Genomic DNA, 23,374 nt, shown 5'->3' with positions numbered 1-23,374 from the left:
ATGATGAGATGCTTGGGTCACTCCTTGGTTGCAGTAACATGCAGTGTTTTGTTATGCCCAATGCTAAGTAAATAGTGAAGATTGTTGCGATCGCTGCACTGAATCAGAGCAAACAAGGTCCCAAAAATGAAATGTTGCCCAATCCTGTGTCAGTTGCAGATTAGACCACGGTGATCCACACGGTTCCTACAGGGTGATGTTTGAAGGCAGGTTGCCAGGCCTTTCTTCCTAGTCTAGCTTAATCTGAGAGTTCTGGTGAAACCTATTCCGCCTCCGAGCAACACAGGAGCCACCACTGGCAGAAGTATGGTAGCTATGCCATTCATAGAAGTATGGTGTTGACTGGGGATCACGCCCAGGCCTCCCAGGCAAGGTGAGAATTCTACCACTGCAGCACCAATGCTTCCATAACAAGTAAATATTGCTACCTATACCAGGGCATTTTATGTAGATTCTCACTTATCAGACTAGAATCCAGACTAGCACCACTGGTAACATCTAGAAGCTTGTTAGAAATGTAGAATCCCGGGCCCAATTCAAGGCCTCCTGAAACAGAACCTCTCTTTGAACCAGATTTTCAGGTGATCTCAGTGATGTGCACAGTGAAGTTTGAGAAGTATTGGTCTAGGCAGAGCAGTGTGGTTCTCAAACGTCTTGGTGCCAGGTGCCATCAAAAAGGCACTATTGAAGATACCAAAGATCGGTTCATGCGATTGTATCTAATGACATGGACTATATTTGAAATTTAAACTCAGAATTTTTTAATAATACTCACTTATTAATTAGTGAAAAATAAGAATGTAAAACCCACCATGATAGCATTAAAATAAACACATTTTGGAACTGAAAATAGTTTGTTTATTTGTTTGTTTAATCATTTTATTAGGGGCTCATACAACTCTTAGCACAATCCATGCATACATCAGTTGTGTAAAGTGCATATGTCTAGCTTGATTGTGTAGTGAGTGGGTTGTGTGGTGGGCTGCTAACCACCAGGTCAGCAGTTCAAGCCCAGCAGCCCCTCCATAGGAGAAAGGGGAGACTGTGAGTAGGAATCAGCTTGATGGCATGATTGAGTTTGAGTTTAACAGAGGGCAACTGGATTCTTCTACCTGCTTTCTGCAGTGATCTGTCATGCAACCTCTTAGTAATATTTTGAGGATAGTTTTGACCTCCCTGGACAAACTGGGATCCCCAGAGCTGAGATAGGCTATAGTTTTGCATAAAACATGCTTAGAAGCCATAAGCAAGTGACCTGATCCTTTCAGGCTTTCCTCATTCGCTGTGCCAGTGCTGTGGCTCAGTAAGCAAGACATCATTTCTTAGAAGAGACCCAGCGGGGTGCAGATGTCATTCCTCACACTTATCTGCGATCGATTGTCTCGCCTGCAGCTTTCCTAACCACTCATCAAAGATTCAGAATGCTTCTTGAATTTTTCAGTGGGTCCAGTTTTATTGTTTTTCAATAAATGACTCCGCCAGCTGCACATTTATTTATCGTTGTCAACGTTTTGGATTGCATGCCTCCTTCTTTTTAAGTGGCAAGCACTGATGGTAAACGGATATTTGCAATCTGAGATTCAAAGCCAAGCAAGAGCAGGCTGAAGCCCTCCTTTTACACATAAGGGAAATGAGAGCCAGAAAGATCAAGTGACTGGTTCAACGTCCCCCGACCAGGAAGTGAGTGAGCAGGGGGCCTTTTCTCCCTGCCTCCAGCACACTCTTTGCACTGCTGTTCATTGGTGTCTTTTAGGGACTCTTGAAACAAATCCTTCAGATTTGCACTCTGAGAATTAGAGGCTGGATAAGATTTGGTGGCTTTGCCCTGGCGGGTGGCAGCTCCCTCTGCTCTGCTGGCAGAATCGAGTTAGACAGGGAATCTGAAGTCTCCATCAAGCCCAAAGGGGTCAGAATGAGGGATTCATAGGCATTTCTTTGGGAAGAATGGCCCAGCATCTCACCACAGATGGGTTTGTCTTTCCAATAATGACTCAGGTCAGTTGGGCCGCAGGCCACAAGCAGCCCTGCCAGGTTGCCCATGGCGTAGCTTCACGGCAGCCAGAGGAGTTCGTTTTCTCTGGGCGGAGAGACAGTCACCGTTCCGAGGGAGCTTTGGATGCCGGGGGGTGTTCCTTCCTTTTCCTCGCCCCAGACACTACTCGCCCGGTCCTTCCCTTTCTGTTTCTTTTTGTCTCCAACGAGGATTTCAGAAGACTGACTTCGTACAAGGTACAATAGTCAACATGTGAGGGAACTGTGTTTAACAGGCTGTTATCTGAATTTGTTTTCCCACTTCTCGTTGATCTGCCGGGCTGCCTTGATCAGGCCCCTCAATTCTGTTGACTAATCAAATTCTCATCAGGGGCCAAAAATTGTCCATCCCTAATGCATAAGTGATACTAATAAACCAGCTTACTATTCCTTGTGGTATCAATATGCAAGATACCAGCTGACTACCAGAATGCTTGTTGTCTTCCCTCTCGGCCACTTATGCTTCGGTCTGTGACATTGAGTCCTTACTGTCCCCGTTGACGTGGCTCAGCACTTGCTACAGAGAGCAGAACCAAGAATTCTTCCTCCTATCGGATATGAATTGCAAGGCAGTAAAAGGACTCTCTGGATATTATCCTGATGTTTGCTCAAAGCTAATCATTCTGGATACCATTCCGTGGAAATGAGAAACGAGCAGAAAAGCTCTTCTGCACACAAACTACAGAGTCCTGAGGCTGCCAGTGTACACACTGAAGGCCAGGGTGAATCCACCGGACACTTGTCCATGCTCCGTAGCACTGAAGAGGGCCCACAGGGACCCTCTGAGCCGACAGGTACCCCATCTATTCTGCCAGGCCTGCTGCCTTCCTTGCTTGAAGTTCCTGAATTGGCTGCAAACTTTCTTTTGTGTCTTTTTCAATGTTTCTTTTTTTCTCACAGAACTGCCAGCGGAACACGACGGGGGAGCACTGTGAAAAGTGCCTGCCTGGTTACATCGGAGATGCCATCAGGGGGCCGCCCCACATCTGCCAGCCATGCCCCTGCCCCCTGCCCTATTTAGCCAAGTAAGTCCTTGAGAAAGGTGACTTATCTGGATTCTTCTACTGTTCAGCATAGCTTTCCCCCACCCCACCCCCACCTATCCAGGGTTCTAAAGGCAAAATTGAGTGCTTCAAGATGAAATGAGACTGTAAAAGATATAGATACGTTTGCTAGCATAAATATACACGTGAGGAAGCCCATGAAGCCAGTTTCATCTTTTCTGAGTAGTCCCTTCCTCTCCAGAGACTACAACGGGTAATGCCAGCAAAACAAAACCAAGAAAAACCCTGCTGTTATCAGCTCCATTAACTATGAGTTGCCCTACAGGACAGGGCAGAACTGCCCCAAGGCTTCCAAGCCTGTAAACTTGGAGGGAGCAGAGTGTCCTAACGTTCTCTTGTTCTCTAGAGGGGCAGCTGAGGTGCAAGCTCCTGATCCATTTGGTGAGTGGTGAGCAATTTAATCACCGTGCCACAGGGGCTCCTCAGAACGCCAGCAGAAACCCCCAATCAGACTCACTGCTATGCACTCGTATCAATCCTAGGAGCTGCCCTTGTGGGTGTCCAAGCCTAGTAACTGTTTAAAGGCATAGAAATCTCTGTCTTTCTCCCACGGAGCAGCTGGTGGCTTTAAGCTGCCAACTGTGGATTGCTGCCAAACTCATAACCACCACGCCACCAGGATGCCAACAGAGTTCTTATGTTGTCGCTTTTAATTCTCATGGACCAGATATTTTCCTGTATATGGCAGCCAAATAGACTTCCCCATCAGAATTAGAACACAGATAAGCACAATTCATGTTTCAGGCCTACCAGTCATAGATTTCTTGGAAATGTGAGGCAGTGACTACGAATTGGGCTGCTAACAAAAACGTCAGCAGTTCGAAACCACCAGCCGCTCCTCAGGAGAAAGACAGGGCTTTCTACTCCCCTAAAGAGTTATAGTCTTGGAAATCCAAGGGGCAGTTCTACCCTGCCGTGTAGGGTCAAGATGGCAGCGAGTCGATCTTTGTGGTGGCGTTTTGACTGGAGCGAGAAGCTGAGAAGGATAAACCAACATCTTAATGGAAATAATAGAATTCACTCAGATGTAATATACGTAACTAATAACCCTTGGACCCAAGGCTGGCAGGAAAGACGTGACTGGACATTTTGTGGACTTTAAAATGACAGATTTAGAATTCAAATGCTGCAGTGGAAAGGCAGTGACCCTGGGTGGTGCTAATAGTTAGCACACTGGGCAACTAACCATCATGGGTCTCGGGGTCTGGGTCCACCCAGAGGGTCGTGCCATCAGCCATTGAAAACCCGACGGAGCACAGTGAGGCAGGAGGAACCGGACAGAAACCGGTTGTTTTGGTTTTTTGGGGTCTATTGAAAAAGCAATAGACCTGAATACATAGCCCGGCTTTGCCATGCCACCCAGTAGCTGTGTGATATCACACAAGTTACTTGCTATGTGTGCCGCATTTTCCATGGGGTTTGGAGTCAGAAAGACCAAGTTCCTTCCTTGATCCTGTTATCTGCCCTGAGTTGCCGCGTGTAAATGAGAGGGTGCGAGGCGCTGCCTCGTGGCGTTGTAAGGAGGAGACCAGGCTACTGTAAGTGGAGCATTTGGCCGGGGACCTTGCAAATAGCAAGGTGCTGGGTAGATAGTGATTTTACTGAGTGCATACTTGTATTTTTTATAATATATGTTGCTCACCTGCGTTAGACACTGTTCTAAGTGCGCGGGGGTGAGAGTGATACAGTTGGCAGCTGTTGTAAAGCTGAATAGTCAGAATGCACTGCCATCAAGTCAGTCCCTCCTCATGGCAAGCCGACATCAGGTGTTCGAGGCTGTAAGTCTTTAGGGAGCCGATAGCCTCATCTTTCTTCCAAGACCGTTCATGGTTCGAGCTGACTAGTGTGAGGGGCCGTCGCGTCCTAGTGACCCTGTGTACACACAACCGTGGAAACACTGCCGGCTCCTGCGCCGTCGCTCCTGTTCGGGCCCATTGTGGCAGCCACTGGGTCAGTCCATGCCACGAAGGCCTTCTCTTTTTCACCGCCCTCTACTTCACCACACACGGTGTCCTTTTCCACGTCTCTTCTGACAGCAGGTCCAACATGCTTGAGATGACGACTTGCCAGCTTTGCTGCTAAGGAGCTCTCGGGCTGTGGTTCTTCCGATAAAGGTCTGTTTGTCCTCTCAGAAGTTCATGGTGTTTCAAGATTCTTCATCGGCATCACAAGTTGAATGCACCCATCCCTCTTCAGTCTTCCTTATTCCATGTCAACGTTCACATGCATGCGAGGCCATGCGAAAGACCATGGCTTGCGCCAGGCTCACCTTAGTCCTCAAAGTAGCATCCTTGCTGTTCAACACTTTAAGGGGTCTTCTCCAGCAAATGTGCCAGTGCAATGTGTTGGTCGGTCATGCCTCTTGACATGAGGATTGAATTAAGTGTCACATATAAAACTGCAAGCATGTTTTACACTCTTCACTACCTCTCTCAAACGCACGCACACCCATACGCGCGCGCATGCACACACACACACAAACAGAAAAAGAGAACACAACAACCCTGTTTCTCCCAATCCTTTTTCTTAATTGAAAATCCATATCAACTAACACTGTATCTAATGGCCTGTGATTTGTTCGAGTTCCCTGATGAGTCAGTGCCGCAGGTGGCTGTTCAGCAGCCCCACTTTTCTTCAGAAGCCATTCGGCCGCCGCAGCACTTGCTCTGTGATTTTTCATGTCTGCTAGCATTAGTACTGTGTGGAAATGGAGGGTAAGGAGAGAGAGCGTAGCAAACGCAGACATTAAGTATTCCGTTATTGCCACTCCAGTGCGGCCTGATTTATGAGCCTGCTTTGCCTCACCTAGGTCTAGTCTTTAATTGTTCATTAATATTCTGTTCTCCAATGTTAGTCTTAAGCACGTCTGAGGAGATGTGTAGTATGCCTTGCCACGGGAATAGTTATTTCAGGATATATTTATATTTTATTAAATATATATCAGAACGTGTCAGGCCATTTTAGTAATAATTGATGCTTTTCAAAAATTAAGTCCCCAACCTCCTAATAATAACACATTCTCCCAGATAGATGAAGATACTGGGTAGCCTCATCTACTCAGAAAAGGTTGATATGTTTTGAATCGCAGGCATTTTCTTTAGATAGTAACAGAAGAATTAGGAAGGCCATGCAGATGGTCCCTCCTGGTTGGATTGCCCGACTAGTGCTCTTTTTGCCCCACTCCCATGACAACATTTTCTCTCTAGATTATACGCAAGGCCCTGGCATAGGAGAGTCTGAGAACTTCATTTCTTATGGACTGAGAAGTCTTCAACCAACAAATAATTTGTTGAGCACTTATTGTGGGCCAATCACGTACCAGCCATTGGTGGCACTGCAGCAAAGAAACAGTCAAGAAGCCTTGCCTTCGTCGAAGTAGCCATGGATTTGGGACTCTCCTAGCACAGATTCTGTTTCTGTCTCCTCAACAAAGAGAACTTGGCCCGAGAGCCCTATGAGAGAACCTTAGTGGCTGATAGCCACAAGGGCAGCAGTTTGAAAGCGGTTGGTTTTTCTGGTTTAGAAGCAGATTAATTGAGGAGGCCATTTATCCAACACTGCAATGAAGCAAGACGTTCTTCGGAAGCCTGCCGACTCAGGAGTAAAGAAAGCAGAAATGTACCAACTGGATACATGATCCTTTTGTCCTGGTGGAATGGGACCCCTGGTGGCTTAGCAGTTACACATTGGGCTGCTAACTGCAAAGTCAGCAGTTTGAAACCACTAACCACTCTTTGGAAGAAAGATGGGGCTTTCTACTTGCCTAATCACAGCGGCAATTCTATCCTCTCCTCCAAGGTCACTATGAGTTAGCATCCAGTCGATGGCAGTGAGCGCTTTTGAGTCCTGATGGAGAAACTAGTGTTCACAGTCATCACGGGCCCCCATGTTTATCCATGTTCGGGTGGGGGGGGGGCGTGCTCGTACATAGTCAGGTCCGTATTCACAGATAATGAACACTGACGTTGCTACAGTGCACTGTCAGAAAAGCTGCTGGAAATTATACCAAAGAACAAGAAGGTGCTACTTCTGTGGGATGTGGAGGGTGAGGACGTGAAACGAGGGGAGTCATCTGAATCATCTGGCTACCACAGAAGGGGAGACGGAATCATCTGTGGTCATAAATCAGGACAAATTTACCTAGATCCTGTAACGGTTCTTAGCTTTTTATCTGGTGTTAGTTAACTCACCCCGAGGACTCATCCAGTATCTTATCAGAAAACAGCACCCCGCTACTTCTTTCTATGTTGTTAAATGCCCTGTTCCACTTTTGAGAAACAAAACAAACAAACAAACAAAACCCATTTTGTTACTTTCTGTAGAAATAAAAGTGCCTAGAACACGAATTTAGAACCCAGGAAGGCACCTATTATGAAAGCTGATATATATTTTGAAAGCTCTTCTAAGTGAATCTACAGACCCAGGATCTGGGTTTCTGGATGTCCGGTTACAATCACCATCTCAGAAAACAACAGAAATGATGTTTCAGCGTTGAATCATCAAACTGAGGGCTAACTCAGTTTCTCCCTAAGTCTCTGAGGGTTTTCCAACAGCAGGCACCACCGTGGTTAGAGCGAGCTGAGAGAAGTGCCGTGTTTTCATTTCCTTACCCCAAAGCAGGAAAAAAATAAGAGCATTATAAACCACAGCTGTTGATAGAAAACAAAAGCGAATGCTCAATGGCAAGTATTGCTTCTAAGGCTCCTTCCACTCATACTGGTGGTCACAGCTTGTAAGCATTTGAACAGGGGGTGGGGAGGTGTTTATTTAAGTGGGGGTTAGCTAGACATCCTCCAGGTCTACCAGTAGCTGTGGTAATCTCTCCAATTAAGGGAACTGTCATGGGTTTGAAACAGCAGGACATCAGTGAGAGACAGAGGCCTCTGAAGGCCAGCAGATCTATCAGCCCTTCAAGTGGTGGGCAGGCTGCTGGGTGGAACACCTTCAAAGAAAAGGCGGAGGAGCGTCTAATCTGTTCTGGACTCTGAAACGGGTACTGTTTCTTGAAGGAGGCGAAGGCATAAGAACAAGCAAAATAAAGGGTGAAAAGGCCACAAGGAGATGTGTTTTTGTTGGATGCTTTTCCCACACTGTTAGAGAAAATAAATTGTGGGTACTGCCCTTCACCGAGAAGCACATAATGTTTTCTCTGCCTGATTTTATGTCTCCACAAACAAAGCAAGCACATCCACTTGCTTCCCATTAGGTAGAGTGGGTGATTGATATGGGAACACTCCATTGATTGTATGAGTTCAGTACCTAAGACAAGCTAATGTAATTTTAAAAAAATATTCACATGCATACACCCCCATATAAGATGGATTCATATGTTGATGTACACATTTCTGTACGTGTGCAGAGCAATACTCCATTTCCTTTACATTAAAGATTAATGCAGTTATTTTCTCTGCTGTATTATTATTTTTATTACTGTTTTGTCCTCTGTCCTCATTTATTATCTCATAAATAGAATAATCCAGAGCAGGGGTCCAAATGGGCCAGTCCTTGGTCTGTGGATCCTTTCTCTTGCTTGAAGACTTGCTTCATGGCCTTAATCAACTTAGCCAGTTTCTGCATCCTTTATTCCGTGTCTTTAAGGTAACCACAAAAGACATTAAGGGTCTGTGGAAATTGCACAATATAGTTGAGAGATGGTTTCTGGCAGAGATCTAGTGCAGGGAGAGACAAGGGACTGGGGAAAGGGGAAGAGGACATTACGTATATACTCGAGGGTAAACCGACCCGAATATCAGCCGAGGCACCTAATTTTACTACAAAAACTGCATTCAAAATGTGCTGAAAAAAACCAGTTTATACATGAGCATATACGGTATATCCAATCCACTTTGAAATGTACTGTCAGAAAGCATTGAGGATAAGAGGAAAATTCAGTATAAATCTAAAATTGCAGGTAAATTTTGGTGACCATATTTCTGGTTTGGAACGATGTATTTTAAGCTTGTGTTAAATAAACAGTCTGGAGAGAGAGAGAGAATAAGGAAGTCAGACTGGATTCTGCTTAAGGGACATAGCACTCAAAATACCATTTGGCCTAATTGCAAACTTACTTGGGGAGAAAAAGTGATGAGCTAAAGTCAAATTTAATGCAGGTTAATAAATTGCTTTCTTGGTGTTCCACGTTAATTACTAAATAAAATTTTTAAACATTCTGAAAATTGCCAGTGATACATGCAAAAATATTGAAATCAAAGCCCTCTCTATGGAGAACTAATTACAGCAGACCTGAGAAATGGTCCCACCAAGAGAGTGGCATGTTTTACCTGAGCTGCTGGTCTACCCTGCTTGAGAGGGTATGGCAATGAAGCAAATGGCTACACCCATTCCCAGTTGAGGGGAAATCTGACAGATGATCTGTCCAAAGTTAAGGTTAACACTGGGCACTAGTCAAAAGTTCAGGCAGGGTCTGCAGTGCCATATGGCATTTACTCCTAACACTCTATAACTCCTTCTAGTTTTGCAGAGTCCTGCTATAGGAAAAATGGAGCTGTTCGATGTATCTGCAAAGAAAACTATGCTGGACCCAACTGTGAAAGGTAAGCTCATGAGATCCTCTCTTTTCTGTGTTCGAAGAAGGGAATTTGGGGGCTTGTAGACTCCCTAGCACTACCACACACCCACTGGAAGTGGGTGCTCCAGTGGGAAAGGGAGGGGACCACATTTCAGTACCCATTACAGTACTTCCCCCAAATGCCAAGCCCCAGATTTAACTATAACTATACAAAGATGCTTCCTGGAGGTCAAGCTAGGAGCATAGTCTCAGGATAAAGAAACAGAAAAAAAGAGGAAATTGAGGTTCTTGTGGGTGTGGACAAGAGTTGATAGAGATTGCATAGCACACTGCTTGCTCTCCACCATTGAGAACCAAGACTCCTGTTTGCAAATCTCTATTAAAGATTGAGTCTTTCTTGGTAAATAAAAAGGAAATCTCCTATCAGACATTAGATTGACAATAAGCACTAATATCCTATTTAACACGAAGATCCTGGGTTGTGTGGTTAACGCACTCAGGTGCTGAGTGGTTGGGTGTTGAGCCAATCGACCCAGCGGCACCTCGGAACAAAGACCTGGTGATCCATTGACAAATAGGCATCATTGAAAACTGCATGGAATGCAATTCCACTCTGTCAAGTATATGTCAGCGGTTTTATTCTTATTAGTATTATTGTTCATATCATTTAACATTCTTTACTCCATCCAGAAAAACTGTCATCATCCATTTGATTCCAACTCATAACAACCCTATGTAGGACAGAGTAGAATTGTTCATTCTTTTCCCCCTCTCTCTTTTAATCAGCTCCGCTGAAACCTATTCACCAATACCTGCTGGTATTTTAAACGTCGGTGATACAGGTGTCAGCATCATAGCAACGCACAAACCACCACAGCGCACGGGACAGGTGGCGGGCATTGTTATTATGATTATTCCCTGTGTATAAATATGGCTAATTCTTATACGGAGAAGGTTTTTACTATAGGGCTGTGGTTGGTTTGTTTTCCCTATAAGGGCAGAGGGAAAGTGAGAACTGAGGTCCCCTATGGATTGCATCCACTGGGAGGAATTGATGAGATTCACCAATTAGCTCCTAGGGACTGCTGTGATCATGCTTGGAGCACTTTTCTCCACTTCCTAGTGAGGACGCAGGAGAAGCAGGCGCCCGAGGTACTTGCTCAGTAGGGATCTGAGAGAAGTGTTCATCAGCCACGCATGGAGCTTTTTCTCCTTAATGTCTGAGGTTAAACTCATTTTAGTATGATAATGATTGAGCAGTGTTACCAGCTAATGGATGTTAGATGACTCTGGTGAAGGGAGTTAATGGCCTTAAGTAAGGTCCTGCTAAGCAAATGTGGGGTTTCCCAGAGGTGAAATCTTCTCAACCACTATCGGCTCAGTCCTGAAGGATAACAGGGGTGCAGATAAGACCTCTGTCTGCAACAGCGGGGCCAGAGGGCTGGCCTAGAACAGCATGGCCAATTTTAGATTGTACATGATCAGCTCTGTCCCACAAAGGACGCTCACAGGACCTGCCGTGTCCTAGACTGGGGCAGACCTAGTGTTTAGCTGAACCTGAGAAAAGTAGAAGGGAGCCTTAGTGGTGTGGTGAGTTACGAATTGGGCTGCTAACCACAAGGCCCACAGTTTGAACCCACGAGCCACTCCAAGGGGAAAAGAGGAGGCTTTCTGTTCCCACTCAAAGGGGCAGTTCTGCTCTGCCCTACAGGGTCGCTGTGAGTCAGAATTGGCTTGATGACAATGAGTTGTGTTTTGTTTGAGAATGGCAGCACCAAGGAAAGAACACGGATTCTTAGGGCGGCGGATGTGGAATCATTAGAGGCTTAGAGCCCACCCAGCTGAGTTTGTACCCCAGATCCAGCTCGCTTTTATTTGAATTCTCTAGCTCCCAATTTCCACATCTATAGAATGAAAAAAAGAAAAGTATTTACCAAAAGTAGGACTATTGTGAGTTCACACTGTAGTGTTTTTAATACAGTGGCTGGCACTTAAAAAGTGCTCAATAACAATGAACTGGTTAGCAGAAGTTATTGTGGTTGCTGTTCGATTTGTGCCCTGGGCACGGTGTGTGCCTTGGACTAATTGGTCCATTTCCCTGAATTTATTTTCTTTTGTGGCCTGAAAGTAAGACTGGGAACTAAGTAGTGCTATTTATTGATTGTCTCCTACCCCTGGATACTTTATATTTGTCACCTCTCAGCCTCATAGCCATCCTGTGAAGTGGTCATATCTTGTCATTTGCACAGGAGGACACTGAGACCAAGGGAGGTGATTGACTTGTATGAAGTCATATCACTGCTGTAGGGGCAAACCAGGATTGAAATCTGGGTCCTTTCCCTGCCTCCATAGTGTATTTCCCAAATGTCTTCTAAAATACTTTCTATTTTAGATGATTAATGCATTTGTTGATTTGATGATTAATGGCTTTACTGAGTCTCTGGGAAGCAAGAGAAGAATATTAACCTGCTGCTAGATCCCCTTAGACAGGAGGCTGCATCGGCAAAGAGCACTGGAAGTAAACTTTTCCTCCAGGGCCTGTTTTAGGCTGCAAAACAGACCCCAAGTCTCAAATGTAATTTTAAAAGAATAAGTCTCAAACAGAACAAAGACAAGACAAAGGCATAGCATTCCAGTGAGGAGAGCATTAGCAAGGCGTCATAATGGTGTCCAAAGATTCAGAGCCACTTCAATAGGAAGGACATGGACAGTAAAGGGTACTGTCATAGAATCACGAGTGGTGGTAGACCAATCCATCACCGTGACAGACGGGACTACGGAAGCAGGGATGGAACCATGATTGGGACTCTTGCATTATCAGATAGAAGAGCTTACAGGACTGGTCCAGGGCCTTCCTACCACGGTAGTCAGACCATGAATCACAGGGCGTGACTCAAGACTGCAACCCTCAGTCCAGCGATCTAGTGTTAGGCAAGTTCTCTATAGAAACAAAACGAGGACACTTAGGATTTTATATATCTATATGGAGAGGTTTATACAGCAAGAAAGAATATAACAATTAATTACTCCATACAGAAGGCTCTGTTCAGCTAACATTTGTGGAACATTTAGTATATTGAAGGATCCTTCAACTCATGAAGGCTGCTGGTCCAAGGTCAAGGAAACCCACAGCAGAGTCTGCCCTCGAGGCAAGACAGGTAGAGTCTACTTACAGGCAGCAGACATCAGGACAGGACAGCAACAGTCAGTAGCATGGGTGCATAGCGAAGCAGGCCCCAGTGGGGTCTTGAGCTCCAGTGATGTATCACATCCGCATGATCCACCAGCAGCATGGCAAAGCAGGTCTTGAAGGAGACAGGATCCACAGGTTGGCTTGGCCCACAGGTAGTGCAGCACACAGTTGAGGCAAAGAACTACCTCTGGCCACAGCATGCTGGTCCAATCACCAGGGAGAAAGAGATGGGATGCTGGCCTCTGAAAGCTTTTATCTCAGTCTCCCTCCAGTCAAGCTGTGATGTGATTAAACTCCGCCCACATGTTCCTGTGGGGACCTGATAGACACAATCAACCTAACTTTCACAGATCTCCATCAAGGGACATACTCAAGCAAGCCCCTGAGCAGAAACTGCCCCTCCCGTGCTGCTGGCGGCTAGTGGAGGTAACTCACTTGCTTGTGCTCTCTGCCCAAGGGCAAGACCGCTCACATCCATGGATTTTGATGAGACAATTCATTAAAAACTGAAAATCCAAGTGGGGACTTTGAATAGATTTTGGGTTTTCACTGTCATCCAATCCTTTCTGGAATTTCAGCTCTCATACAGGCCTTTCGTTAGTACAGGGAGAAAGTCCGTCGCTCTGAACTGTCTCATCTCTTTTTCCTCTTTCGCCTAGTTGCTTTCACGTTGCCTTTTTCAAAGGAAACGCATTGAGGTGGTTTACATAAAAAATGAACCTTATAGTAAAAAGGTCTGTTCTCCTAAATATACATTTCCTTATTGGGACTTCACCATATAAAAATTAAAACAAGCAGATCGTCAGAGGGGTAAGGGTACAAATACATCTAAAGAATGGTCCTTCATTGTCAAGGAACTTTCCAAGCTAGGGGAGGAGACAAAGAAGGTAAGAGATAAACAGTGTTTTAGGCTACAAAAGAGACCATGGCCTCAAATATAATTTAAGGAGAACATTCCTTAAGTCCTAAATGGGACAAAGACAGACCCATCACTGGGTGATGGAGACAATTAGCATGAGGTGACAATGGCATCCACGGATTCATAATCACAGAGCTGCTTAAATAAGGCATGGAACACAAAGGATCACATTCATAATTAGGGACAGATCAATACACCACAGTTCCAGGTGGGACCATGAAGCTGGGAAGAAGAGTGTACAAGATTTGTCCAAGGCCTTTCAATCACGACAATCGGGGCCTGACTTATGACTGTTCGACCCTTAGTAAGGTGGTCTCTTAGTAGAATTCGCCCAGGCATGCCCTAAGGAAGACTGCCCTTCTCTGGGCTGGCTGAAGGTAGGTGGAGGTAATCCACTTTTCAAAGCACTCTGCCTGAGAGAGGGCAAGCCTATTCCGATCCTTGGTCCACGGTCAGAAGGAATTCAGTGGAGGCTCAATCCACACGAGGACTCTGCGGATGGATTTTGAGTTTTCACTGTCATCCATAGGCTTCTGTAAATGGGGACCTCACAATTTAAGCTCTAATGAGATAGCTATAAAGATAAAAACTCGCTATCATCGGGTCAATGTTGACTCACAGTGACCCTATAGGACAGGGCAGAACGGTCCCTGAGCTGCGGAGACTGTCACTTTAAGGAAGTAGAAAGCCCGTCTATCTCCCTAGGAGCGGCTGGTAATTTCAAACAAATGGCCTTGAGGATTGCCACCCAATGTGTGACTGCTGGGCCACCAGGGCTCCTTAGAGAGGCAGGTACAGATGATGGTGGGTAGACGGATGGATGGATACACTGGAGAGGGAGGGAGGACGGAAATAGGAGACTGAAATGCCGAGTGGTAAACACATGTAACATGCCCAGCTGCTAAGTGAAAGGTTGAAGTTTCGAGTCTACCTCCGAAGAAAAGCCTTACAAAGTACAGTCATCAAAAACCCTCTGGAGCACAATTCTCTAGTGCCCAAAGGGACACCAAGAGCTGGCCTCAATTTGATACCAGCTAGTGTGTTGTTGTTTCAACTAGACAAGGAAAGCCTGCTCCGGAGGCCAGCGGAAGGACTGCTCTCTTGCTCACGGAGGTGGTGGATCACGCAAGAGGAGATGGCCTCAGCCCTTTGGGTTTGGACCTGCTCCTGGGAACCTGCTGAGTGTGAGGTTCTGTTTTGAGTTTAACAGCCCAAGGTTTTAAGTTGTCAGAGTTAAGCCTCATCTAATCTATGTTTTGAATGGAATGTACAAGTATTTATGAACTTGGACCTCACCATGGAAACTTTTCAAAACAGGCACCTGATGTGTGTGACTATCTGTTTCAAGCAAAAATAAATTTTAGACAAGCCAAGAACACTCTAGGTGTTTCTGTAGCAGGACTTCAGACCAGTTCATTCCAGTCGATGCCTGCTGAGAATTTGCATGTCCACCCCACAATTAGTGAGTCAGAATCTGCATTTTAACAAGATCCCCTGGCGATTCTTATGGGCTGGTAGGAATCTTTTCAACTTCAGATTAAAAGAACCGCTCCGAGGCCCTGTTCTCTACTTAGACATCATTTAATCAAGCAGCGCTTCTGAAATTTGACTCTGTACATATTTTCTAGAAAGCTTTGGATTTCCAGCCCCTCCACAATATACTCTTCCATGTGCCCCTGCAAGAGCACCTCAAGGAATGGGGATCCATATTTTGATGCTCCAGGTTTCCTCATGCAGCCAGTCTTCGCCCTGCCTCGTGAGCGAACCCCAGACTCCCACACCCCACTGTGTGAGACAACAGGGCTTCTCAGAATGCAGCCTGAGAATCCAGCCCGAACCTCCAAAATATCCGTGGGCAGTGGTGGCTTCTCAAGGAAGTTTTCTTATTGTCATATTTAATTCAATGATAGTCTTGACAAAAATATACATACATTTGGACCTACCGTGTGGAGCCAGTGGTCCAGTGGCTTAAGTGTTGGGCTGCTCACCCCATAAAATAGGCAGTTCTCACCCTCCAAGAGAAAGAGGAGGCTGTCTGCTCCTGTAACCGTCCACAGTGCTGGGAAGCTGAAGTCGAGCGGTTCCACTGTATCGTGTACAATGACTATGAGTTAGAATGAACTTAATGACAGTCAGTAGATTGGGACCTTGTTCCAAGGTCCACTTTTTTTTTAATCCACCTCAAAGCAAGGAGAAAATGTGTCAATGACGTAATATAGACCATGAGAGGCCAAACGGCATGCTCTCAAGGCAAGCTGTAAAAATAACGATTTCACAGGAAAAATCGTTGAGAGAACTGCTTCATTACATAGTGCATGGCAGAACGTGCAGACTTAAAATCAGAAGATCTTGTGCCAAGGTCATGCTGCCAGAAGACAACATTATTTATTGCCTTCAATTAGTTAATATTGTTAATTTGATTAACTTTGTGGTTTTCTGTGTCTTGTTGGGGAATTTATTTCACAGATGGCTACAAGTAATAGAGAAAAGAATATTCAATTTAGTTTTATGTTTTAATACTTGAATATAATTTGAATGTGATCATTAGATTTTATACTGTAAAAATGCTCTTTTTAAGGAGGCTGCATCACATCCTAGTTTGAGTGTCACACACTCACTATGAGTGTTATACACTCATATTACATGCTAGCTTGAATAACACTCAACTAAAACATGCAGTATGATCTTCTTATGCTATCATGTCAACATACCAGCCTGCCTTACCCACCTGATAAATTCTTGTCTCTCAGCTTTAGCTCCTGCCTGTCTCTCTTTCCCAATCTTTTCTTCCCTCTCCTATTCTAAATGCCGTCTGTTTGCATAGCCTCAACTCTAGCAGCTTATGTTTGGAGCTTATCACATAGGACTATACTGAGAGGAGGATGAAAATAATAACATTGACTAAGTGCTGGCCGTGTACCAGGCAAGATAAGTAAGCTCTTTATATAAAATGATACATTTGGCCTCACCAAAACCATCCTGTGAGGTACTAGGCACACAGTGATTAAGTCACTTGCTCAAAATCAAACTATCTAGATAAAAGCTTTCGGACAAGAGAAACAGCGTCTAACTCGTTTCCCACCTCCCTGCTCATCACTACATCTGGTATATGGTAGACACCAGTAATAATTGTTTAAGATACATTTTAAAGAGGAGGAACCTTAGACAAGGGGGGCTTAAAGAGATATTTTTAAGGTCACATAGTTGGTCAATAGTAAATCAAAATCCTAACCTCTGGACTTGCGATGTTCAATCTATGGTTTTCTAATGACACAATTGTATGCTTTCTAAGCCCTGGTGGTGTAGCGGTTACAAGTTGGGCTGCAATTCGAAAGGTCAGCTGTTTGAAACCACCAGCCACTGTGCAGGAGAAAAACGGGACTCTCTACTCCTGTAAACGGTTACAGTCTCAAGAATTCACAGGGGCAATTCTACCCTATGCTTTCAGGTCACTCTGAGTCAACACTGACTCCATGGCAGTGAGCTTTGTTTCTATTTCTGTTTTGTTTTTTATGCCTCTGGTGTCATAATGGTTACGCGTTGAGCTGCTAACTGCAGAGTCTGCAGTTCAAAACCCCCAGCTGCTTTTCAGGAGAGAGATGAGGCTTTCTACTCCCGTAAAGAGTTACAGTCTTGGAAACCCACTGGGGCAGTTCTACCCTGTCCTAAAGGGTTCCTTTGGGTCAGAATGGATCAATGGCACTGAGATGCCTCATTAGTCCACATGGTCTCTCACGAAGGCTTCAAGAGCACACTTTCATCCATCTAACTCCAAAGAACCTACTGTGTGATGAAGTGAGAGACAAGCCAAGACTCTGAAACTATTCACCCTGTGCATCTTGTTTCATAAGGGAAGGAAACAACAAAGAGGCATGATTAAGACAAAAGTGAAGTAAAGACAAAGTGACCGTGAAGAAAGACCTGGTAATCGGGTTGCAGCCAAGAAAACTCCGAGGAGTTTAGTCATCCTGCTTCGCGCCGCGTACTGCAGGGGCCACGTGAATGTGAAAGGGCTCTGCAAAAAGTGTGTGTGTGTGTGTGTGTGTGTGTGTGTGTGTGAGACAAGCGCACTTTTAGATCATCTCATTTCATCTTCATGACCAGCCGAGAGGTGGATTCTGCCACCTCATCTAGTACTTCCATCGAAGCACACCGCCCTGGTGATGGGGGGGCAGGGTGGGGCGGAGAAGAAAAAGCAGAGGAGAGCAGTAGAACTGCAAAATCTAGCCCCCCCAAGTCGATTTTGGTCGAAATCAGGTGTTTCCTCACCCCCAAATTGCTATTTTGCCTAAAACTGTCATTTAGGTGACGAAGTTTATATACCACAATGTTTTTTGTTTGCACTGTGAATGTGTCAATTCTATTTCCCCCAATTAAATAAGTCATTGCTAAAACAAAAAATCAGATTGTAGAAGAATGAAAATAGAACCAGGCTACTAGATTCTAGGCCTCACTCTAAAGCTAATTGCTTATCCTTTTGGATACTGTGCTAATCAGTTTTTGAGGGAATTGGTCACATAGATAGCTTTTGAGTATTCGACTTTTATAATCATTACTTGATTAAATAGTTAACACATTAATGCCAGACATTGTGGGGTGCCAGCCTCCACAACCAAATGGGTCCTAAGGGGCAATTGTGTAATTGAAGGGTAAATTAAAGGAACATCAGACAAGGCATGCAAGGACTCATCTCTTCCATGGAGACAGGAGCCAAAGAGAGAGAGAGAGAGGGAGAGAGCTAATGGATTCTCCAACAGGTTTATATAATCATGGGCTAGCACGGCTCAGTAAGCACATATGTAACAAGAAGGGGTATAATAGAGCAGTGGTTCTCAACCTGTGGGTTGAGACCCCTTTGGGGGTTGAATGACCCTTTCACAGGGGTCGCTTAAGACAATCAGAAAACACATAAATATTTCAAAATATATAATTACATATTGTTTTGTGATTAATCACTATGCTTTAATTATGTTCAATTATGTTCAATTTGTAACAATGAAAATACATCCTGCATATCAGATATTTACAATACAATTCATAACAGTAGCAAAATGACAGTTATGAAGTAGCAATGAAACTAATGTCATGGTTGGGGGTCAGCACACCTGAGGCACTGTATTGAGGGGGCTCGGCAGTGAGAACCACTGTACTAGAGGCACATGTGTCATAGGAAGGGGAGGTCCCAGGGGCATACGGTGACGGGAAGACATGTAAGTAACAAGGTGGGCGCATTCTGGAGGTAAGATGGAAGCATTAACCTTGGACATCCCTGAGCTCTTCGCCAGGGAAACCATCGAAGACCCTTACCAGAAGGGTGGGGCAGACAATAGGCCTATTGCTCTTGATGACAGCTAGGCTCTGGGTGTCCTAGAGAGCAGACATGTGCTTAATAGGAACATCTTTAAGTTGGCATTGTTGGGGGGGAGGGCATTGTGGGGAATAACTTTCAGTCAGGAGAACGTGACTGGAATTCCTCTCCAACTCACAAATGTGAAGGCCTTCCTCCACCAGAGTCTGCCTCCCACACACCTTAAAAGTGAGCACAGAGAATTTGTCCACATATACTCTCTTCCCGCTCCTTGGTTTCCCACAAGACACAATTTCCACTCCACAAGAGTGGAGTAAACTTTCCACAGTAGATTTGAGCACTGTATAGCATGGAGCAAATCATCTAGCTTCTATTGGCTCTACTTGCCTCATTTATAAAAGTGGGGACCCCTAAGGGGCTATGAATACATGAACCCCTGCTTGCTCAGTCTGTAAAATCTGTAGTGACTGATGGTCAGACTAGGACTCCAGAGTTGCCCTTGACCCTGCCCCCAAAAGGTGCTCTTAAGACTCAGAGGAATTCCATGTAGGTTCCTGTTGTGGTTGAGATTCAGACTTATAAAATAGAGAGTTGGATTCTTCTCTTATGCAAGACTAGGAGACAACCACGATAAACTAAACAGACAAAGGAAAGTCACTGCAAATTTGGCCTCTATGAATTGGGCAAAGTTCTCTCAATGCCCTGGACCTCAGGTTTCCCATATATATATTAGATGGCAGGTCTGAGTTCCACTTTGGGGGGCCTGCATGTTTGCTGGTGAAATACAGCAAAAGGAAGAAATTCGGTCCAACCATGTGTTTCACGAATTCAAAACCAAAGCCACTGCCATTGAGTGCACTTAGATTTACAGCCACCCTAATGGGACAGAGTAGAGCACACCCGTGGGTTCCAAGACTGTTCAAGTCTATGTTCATAGAAAGCCTCATCTTTCTCCCATGGAGCAGCTGGTGTTTTCAAACTGCTGACCTGTGGTCAGCACCCAACTCATAACCATTATGCCACTAGGCCTCCCATAAAGGAATCATTTATGCTGGCTTAGGGACCAGAGGGTCCCTATATCTGCGGAAGAAAGATATGGAACTGTGTGAACGGCAAAACTCATCGAACATTTCCTCCCAGGGCATCTCTTTATGTGTTTTGTGCCATTTATTCTCATCTTTTTCCTGGATCTCGGTTTCTAGAATCCACAGCACTCTGGATAATGGTATTTGGTTCATTTCTGGTTCTTTCAGAGCATAGGCTGTGCATTTTCCCTCTTCCTATCTCCCTCCAAGGAGGAACAAATGGATGTGAGTTGTCTTTCTGTTGGATTAATGGATTCATTCATTTTCCAGCAGCATCAGCGTGCTTCAGGATGCAGGGAAAGAAAGAACATCAGGGTCAGAAGGTCTGCGTGCTGGGACCTCCTAGCCATGTGACCCTTGGCAAACCAAATAGCTTCTCAACCTCAGAAAGCAGCCTCCTTCCCGTCCCCTACTCCCAGGTGGCTGTGCTGATAGTAAACTCACAGAGGTGAACGTGTGTGCAAGCCAGAAGGTACAAGCCAACTAGAGTAAACAGATTCAGTGTACACCCTCATCACAACTACACACATGGCAAAAAATGAGCCAGGGCCCAAGATTAGAGGAGCTCACAGCAAACCTATGAACAAAGGAGTGGTTTTCATGTTCATGTGCTCTCTAGTTTAGTTTCTCTCACTTTCCAGTGTTCTGATCATGAGCCTCAGACTTTGCGTGGAGATCTTCAAATAGTGTGGTTTATTATGATTACTGGCTGAGTCTGCTTGGTTTCCTTGGGAAGTTATCCTCCCCTTTCCACTCCCAAAGTCAGTCCCCCAGTGCAGGCCCTCTGCACCCCACCCAGATCACAATGTTCCCGTCGGCAGGGCACACAAAGCGCCATGATACCAAAGCAGACACCATTTCTGCCACAGTCAGAAACGTGCTCTCACAGAGAACTAATTCCCCTGTGGTCCTCCACCTCCTCCCGGTGTGACTGCATGCTCTTCCCAGACATGCCCAAAGCATCGTCTGTCTTAGTTCACCGTCTTCAGCGGAGGAGAGTCCGCTGGCCAGAGGCAGCATCTGGCACTCTTACAAAGCCTGGGCCACTTTCAAAAAGTGAGATTTCACAGAAAAATCCAATGTCTACTTCTTTCATTGAAAATTTAAAATTTGGCCACCCTGTCCCTTGAGGCACCAATTGTCAGGGACGAATGTAGATGGATCCTCAAGTCCAGTGCACTGGGACCTCTGCTGGCCGGCAGGGGGCTCTGGCTGAAAAAGCAGAGAGAGGCGCTCCTTCCTCCTGGCAGAGACAGCCATACCCAGAGTGCACAGCGTGGCAAATTGAACAAAGGCTAGACGAGATTTCAATCCTCATTCACCACCTTGACTGAGTTCCCCAGTTCGGAGCCTGGCTGATACCGCCAGAGGCACGTGCTCACCCCACAAAGGCACTTACATACCTGGCCTCTGTAGGCTCGCCTGTCTAAGATGTGCACAACAGCAACGTAGGCTCCAACTCTGTTGACCGGGGTTGCTCTCACCTCTTTGCTCTGCTTTGTCTCCAGGCTGGCCGGCTTCCCTCAGTCACTCGATGAATGTCAGTAGCTAGAGATGCTAAACGTCTCTTCCTTTGCATGCAGATGAAGGGAGCGCCTTCCCCACGCCCTCAAACATGTTCCCTGAACACTAGTTCGACTGAATCTTTTCTGAGTTCATCCCTTTTCGCCATCAGAATGCTGGGTATTGTTTGGCTCAGACTTGGGTTATCTGAACATTTCACAGTGGCACTGTGACAAGGTAGATAATGTTTCTCAATAAAGGTGTTATTAACATTTTGGTCAGGACAATTTTTGGCTGTGTCCTACTGTGCGTCTCTTCCAGTATATTTAATATATTGGCTCGTCCATCCTATGCCAGCCATGCACGGCAGTCATTGCGATGGCCAAGTATGTTCCTTTCGCTAGTTGAATCCTAATACTCCTGCCTTTGGAGGCCTGGCCAGGCTGCATAGCCTCATACACAATAGAGGAGTGGACCTTTAAAACCAAAAGTCTAGCCTATCCGGAAAATGAAAGATGGGGGATGGATTTGGTGGGGGCAAGCCACACGACACCTTCCTTTTAGTTGTCAACGACGATGAAAAAGAAGAAAAAAATATCAATACTTAATTTGAACCTGTGATTCCCCTTCAGATGTGCTCCCGGTTACTATGGAAACCCCTTACTGATTGGAAGCACCTGTAAGAAATGTGACTGCAGTGGAAATTCAGATCCCAACCTGATTTTTGAAGACTGTGATGAAGTCACCGGCCAGTGTAGGAATTGCTTACGCAACACCACCGGATTCAAGTGTGACCGCTGTGCTTCTGGCTACTATGGGGATGCCCAGATAGCCAAGAACTGTGCAGGTACAGTCCCTAAGACCTAACCCCACAACCTGGGCAGCGCGAACATGATTGTGCGGGCTGGCCACCTGAAGACAGGTCAAAATGTACCTTGGAGAAGGATTGCTAGTGCCACCTTGTTGCTTTTCCAGGACGGCGCAGGTATGTTCTCATGCGTGCGCATCCCAAGTTCATGGGAGAAATACGTGTTTATGGTGGCAACTGGAGAACTCCAGTCAGTGGGATGTGTCCTGTGGTACAAATGAGCATGAACCTGCTCATCGTATCTTTCCCATCATTAGCTAAACTCGGGGCTTTCAGGAGTTACCCCTCAATCGCCAGAAAACTGAATGGAATCAGTCTAAATGCTTTCTTAGTTTGCAACCTACGTTCTTTCTCTCCATTAAACTTGAAAGTGACATTTCGGTGAAGTGGATTAGAAGATCAAGGGTATAGTTTATCATCCTTTACTGCCTCCTCCCTGCCCACCCATCTACTCCCTACTGTGCAACCCCCATCCCCACCCCTTGCCACCAACACTCCTTACATGGCCAGAGTACATGTTTCAGAACGAGTACAGAAACTTCTTGGTTAGGTGTGAACTGAAACGTCCACATTTTATTCGTGATTTCTGTAATGTACTCGCCACCTTGGGTGAAGCTTTTCGAAAGAGAAGTGAAAGGGCTTTCTTCTAGCTGGACAGGAGCATTGTCCTCACGGCTCACTCTTTTGTGACTCTGTGGAGAGAAAGGCGAGCAATGAGGTCTCGCCCTTAGGGCACCTTCTCTGCTAGGTCCTCTCGTTGCAACAGAGTCCCAGCTACAAGGGTGCCGAGTCGGGGGTTAACAGTGAGGAGGAGGCGTGTCTGACCTGCCAGAGTCACAGGCAAGATGGCTCTGTCTGCACGACTGTGCAAGGA

At 45.5% G+C, this 23,374-nt stretch overlaps 1 protein-coding gene across 1 annotated transcript in view; it reads left to right on the top strand.

Moving 5' to 3' along the window:
• LAMA4 (laminin subunit alpha 4) overlaps positions 1–23,374 on the top strand; it is a gene marked incomplete at its 5' end in the record, with an annotated part of 175,128 nt that overhangs the window by 51,916 nt on the left and 99,838 nt on the right. The window contains 3 exons of the mRNA XM_030886727.2: positions 2,932–3,056; positions 9,569–9,649; positions 22,265–22,479. Of these exons, the coding sequence (XP_030742587.1) occupies positions 2,932–3,056; positions 9,569–9,649; positions 22,265–22,479 (421 nt within the window). The remainder of the gene's footprint in view (positions 1–2,931; positions 3,057–9,568; positions 9,650–22,264; positions 22,480–23,374) is intronic.

The sequence above is a fragment of the Echinops telfairi genome, unplaced genomic scaffold (assembly GCF_000313985.2).
Source record: "Echinops telfairi isolate 266 unplaced genomic scaffold, ASM31398v2 ScPeMD7_3533;HRSCAF=4204_0, whole genome shotgun sequence".
Taxonomy (NCBI): Eukaryota; Metazoa; Chordata; class Mammalia; order Afrosoricida; family Tenrecidae; genus Echinops; species Echinops telfairi.
Note: the sequence above shows the minus strand (reverse complement) of the source record. Positions and strands in the feature narration are given on the sequence as shown.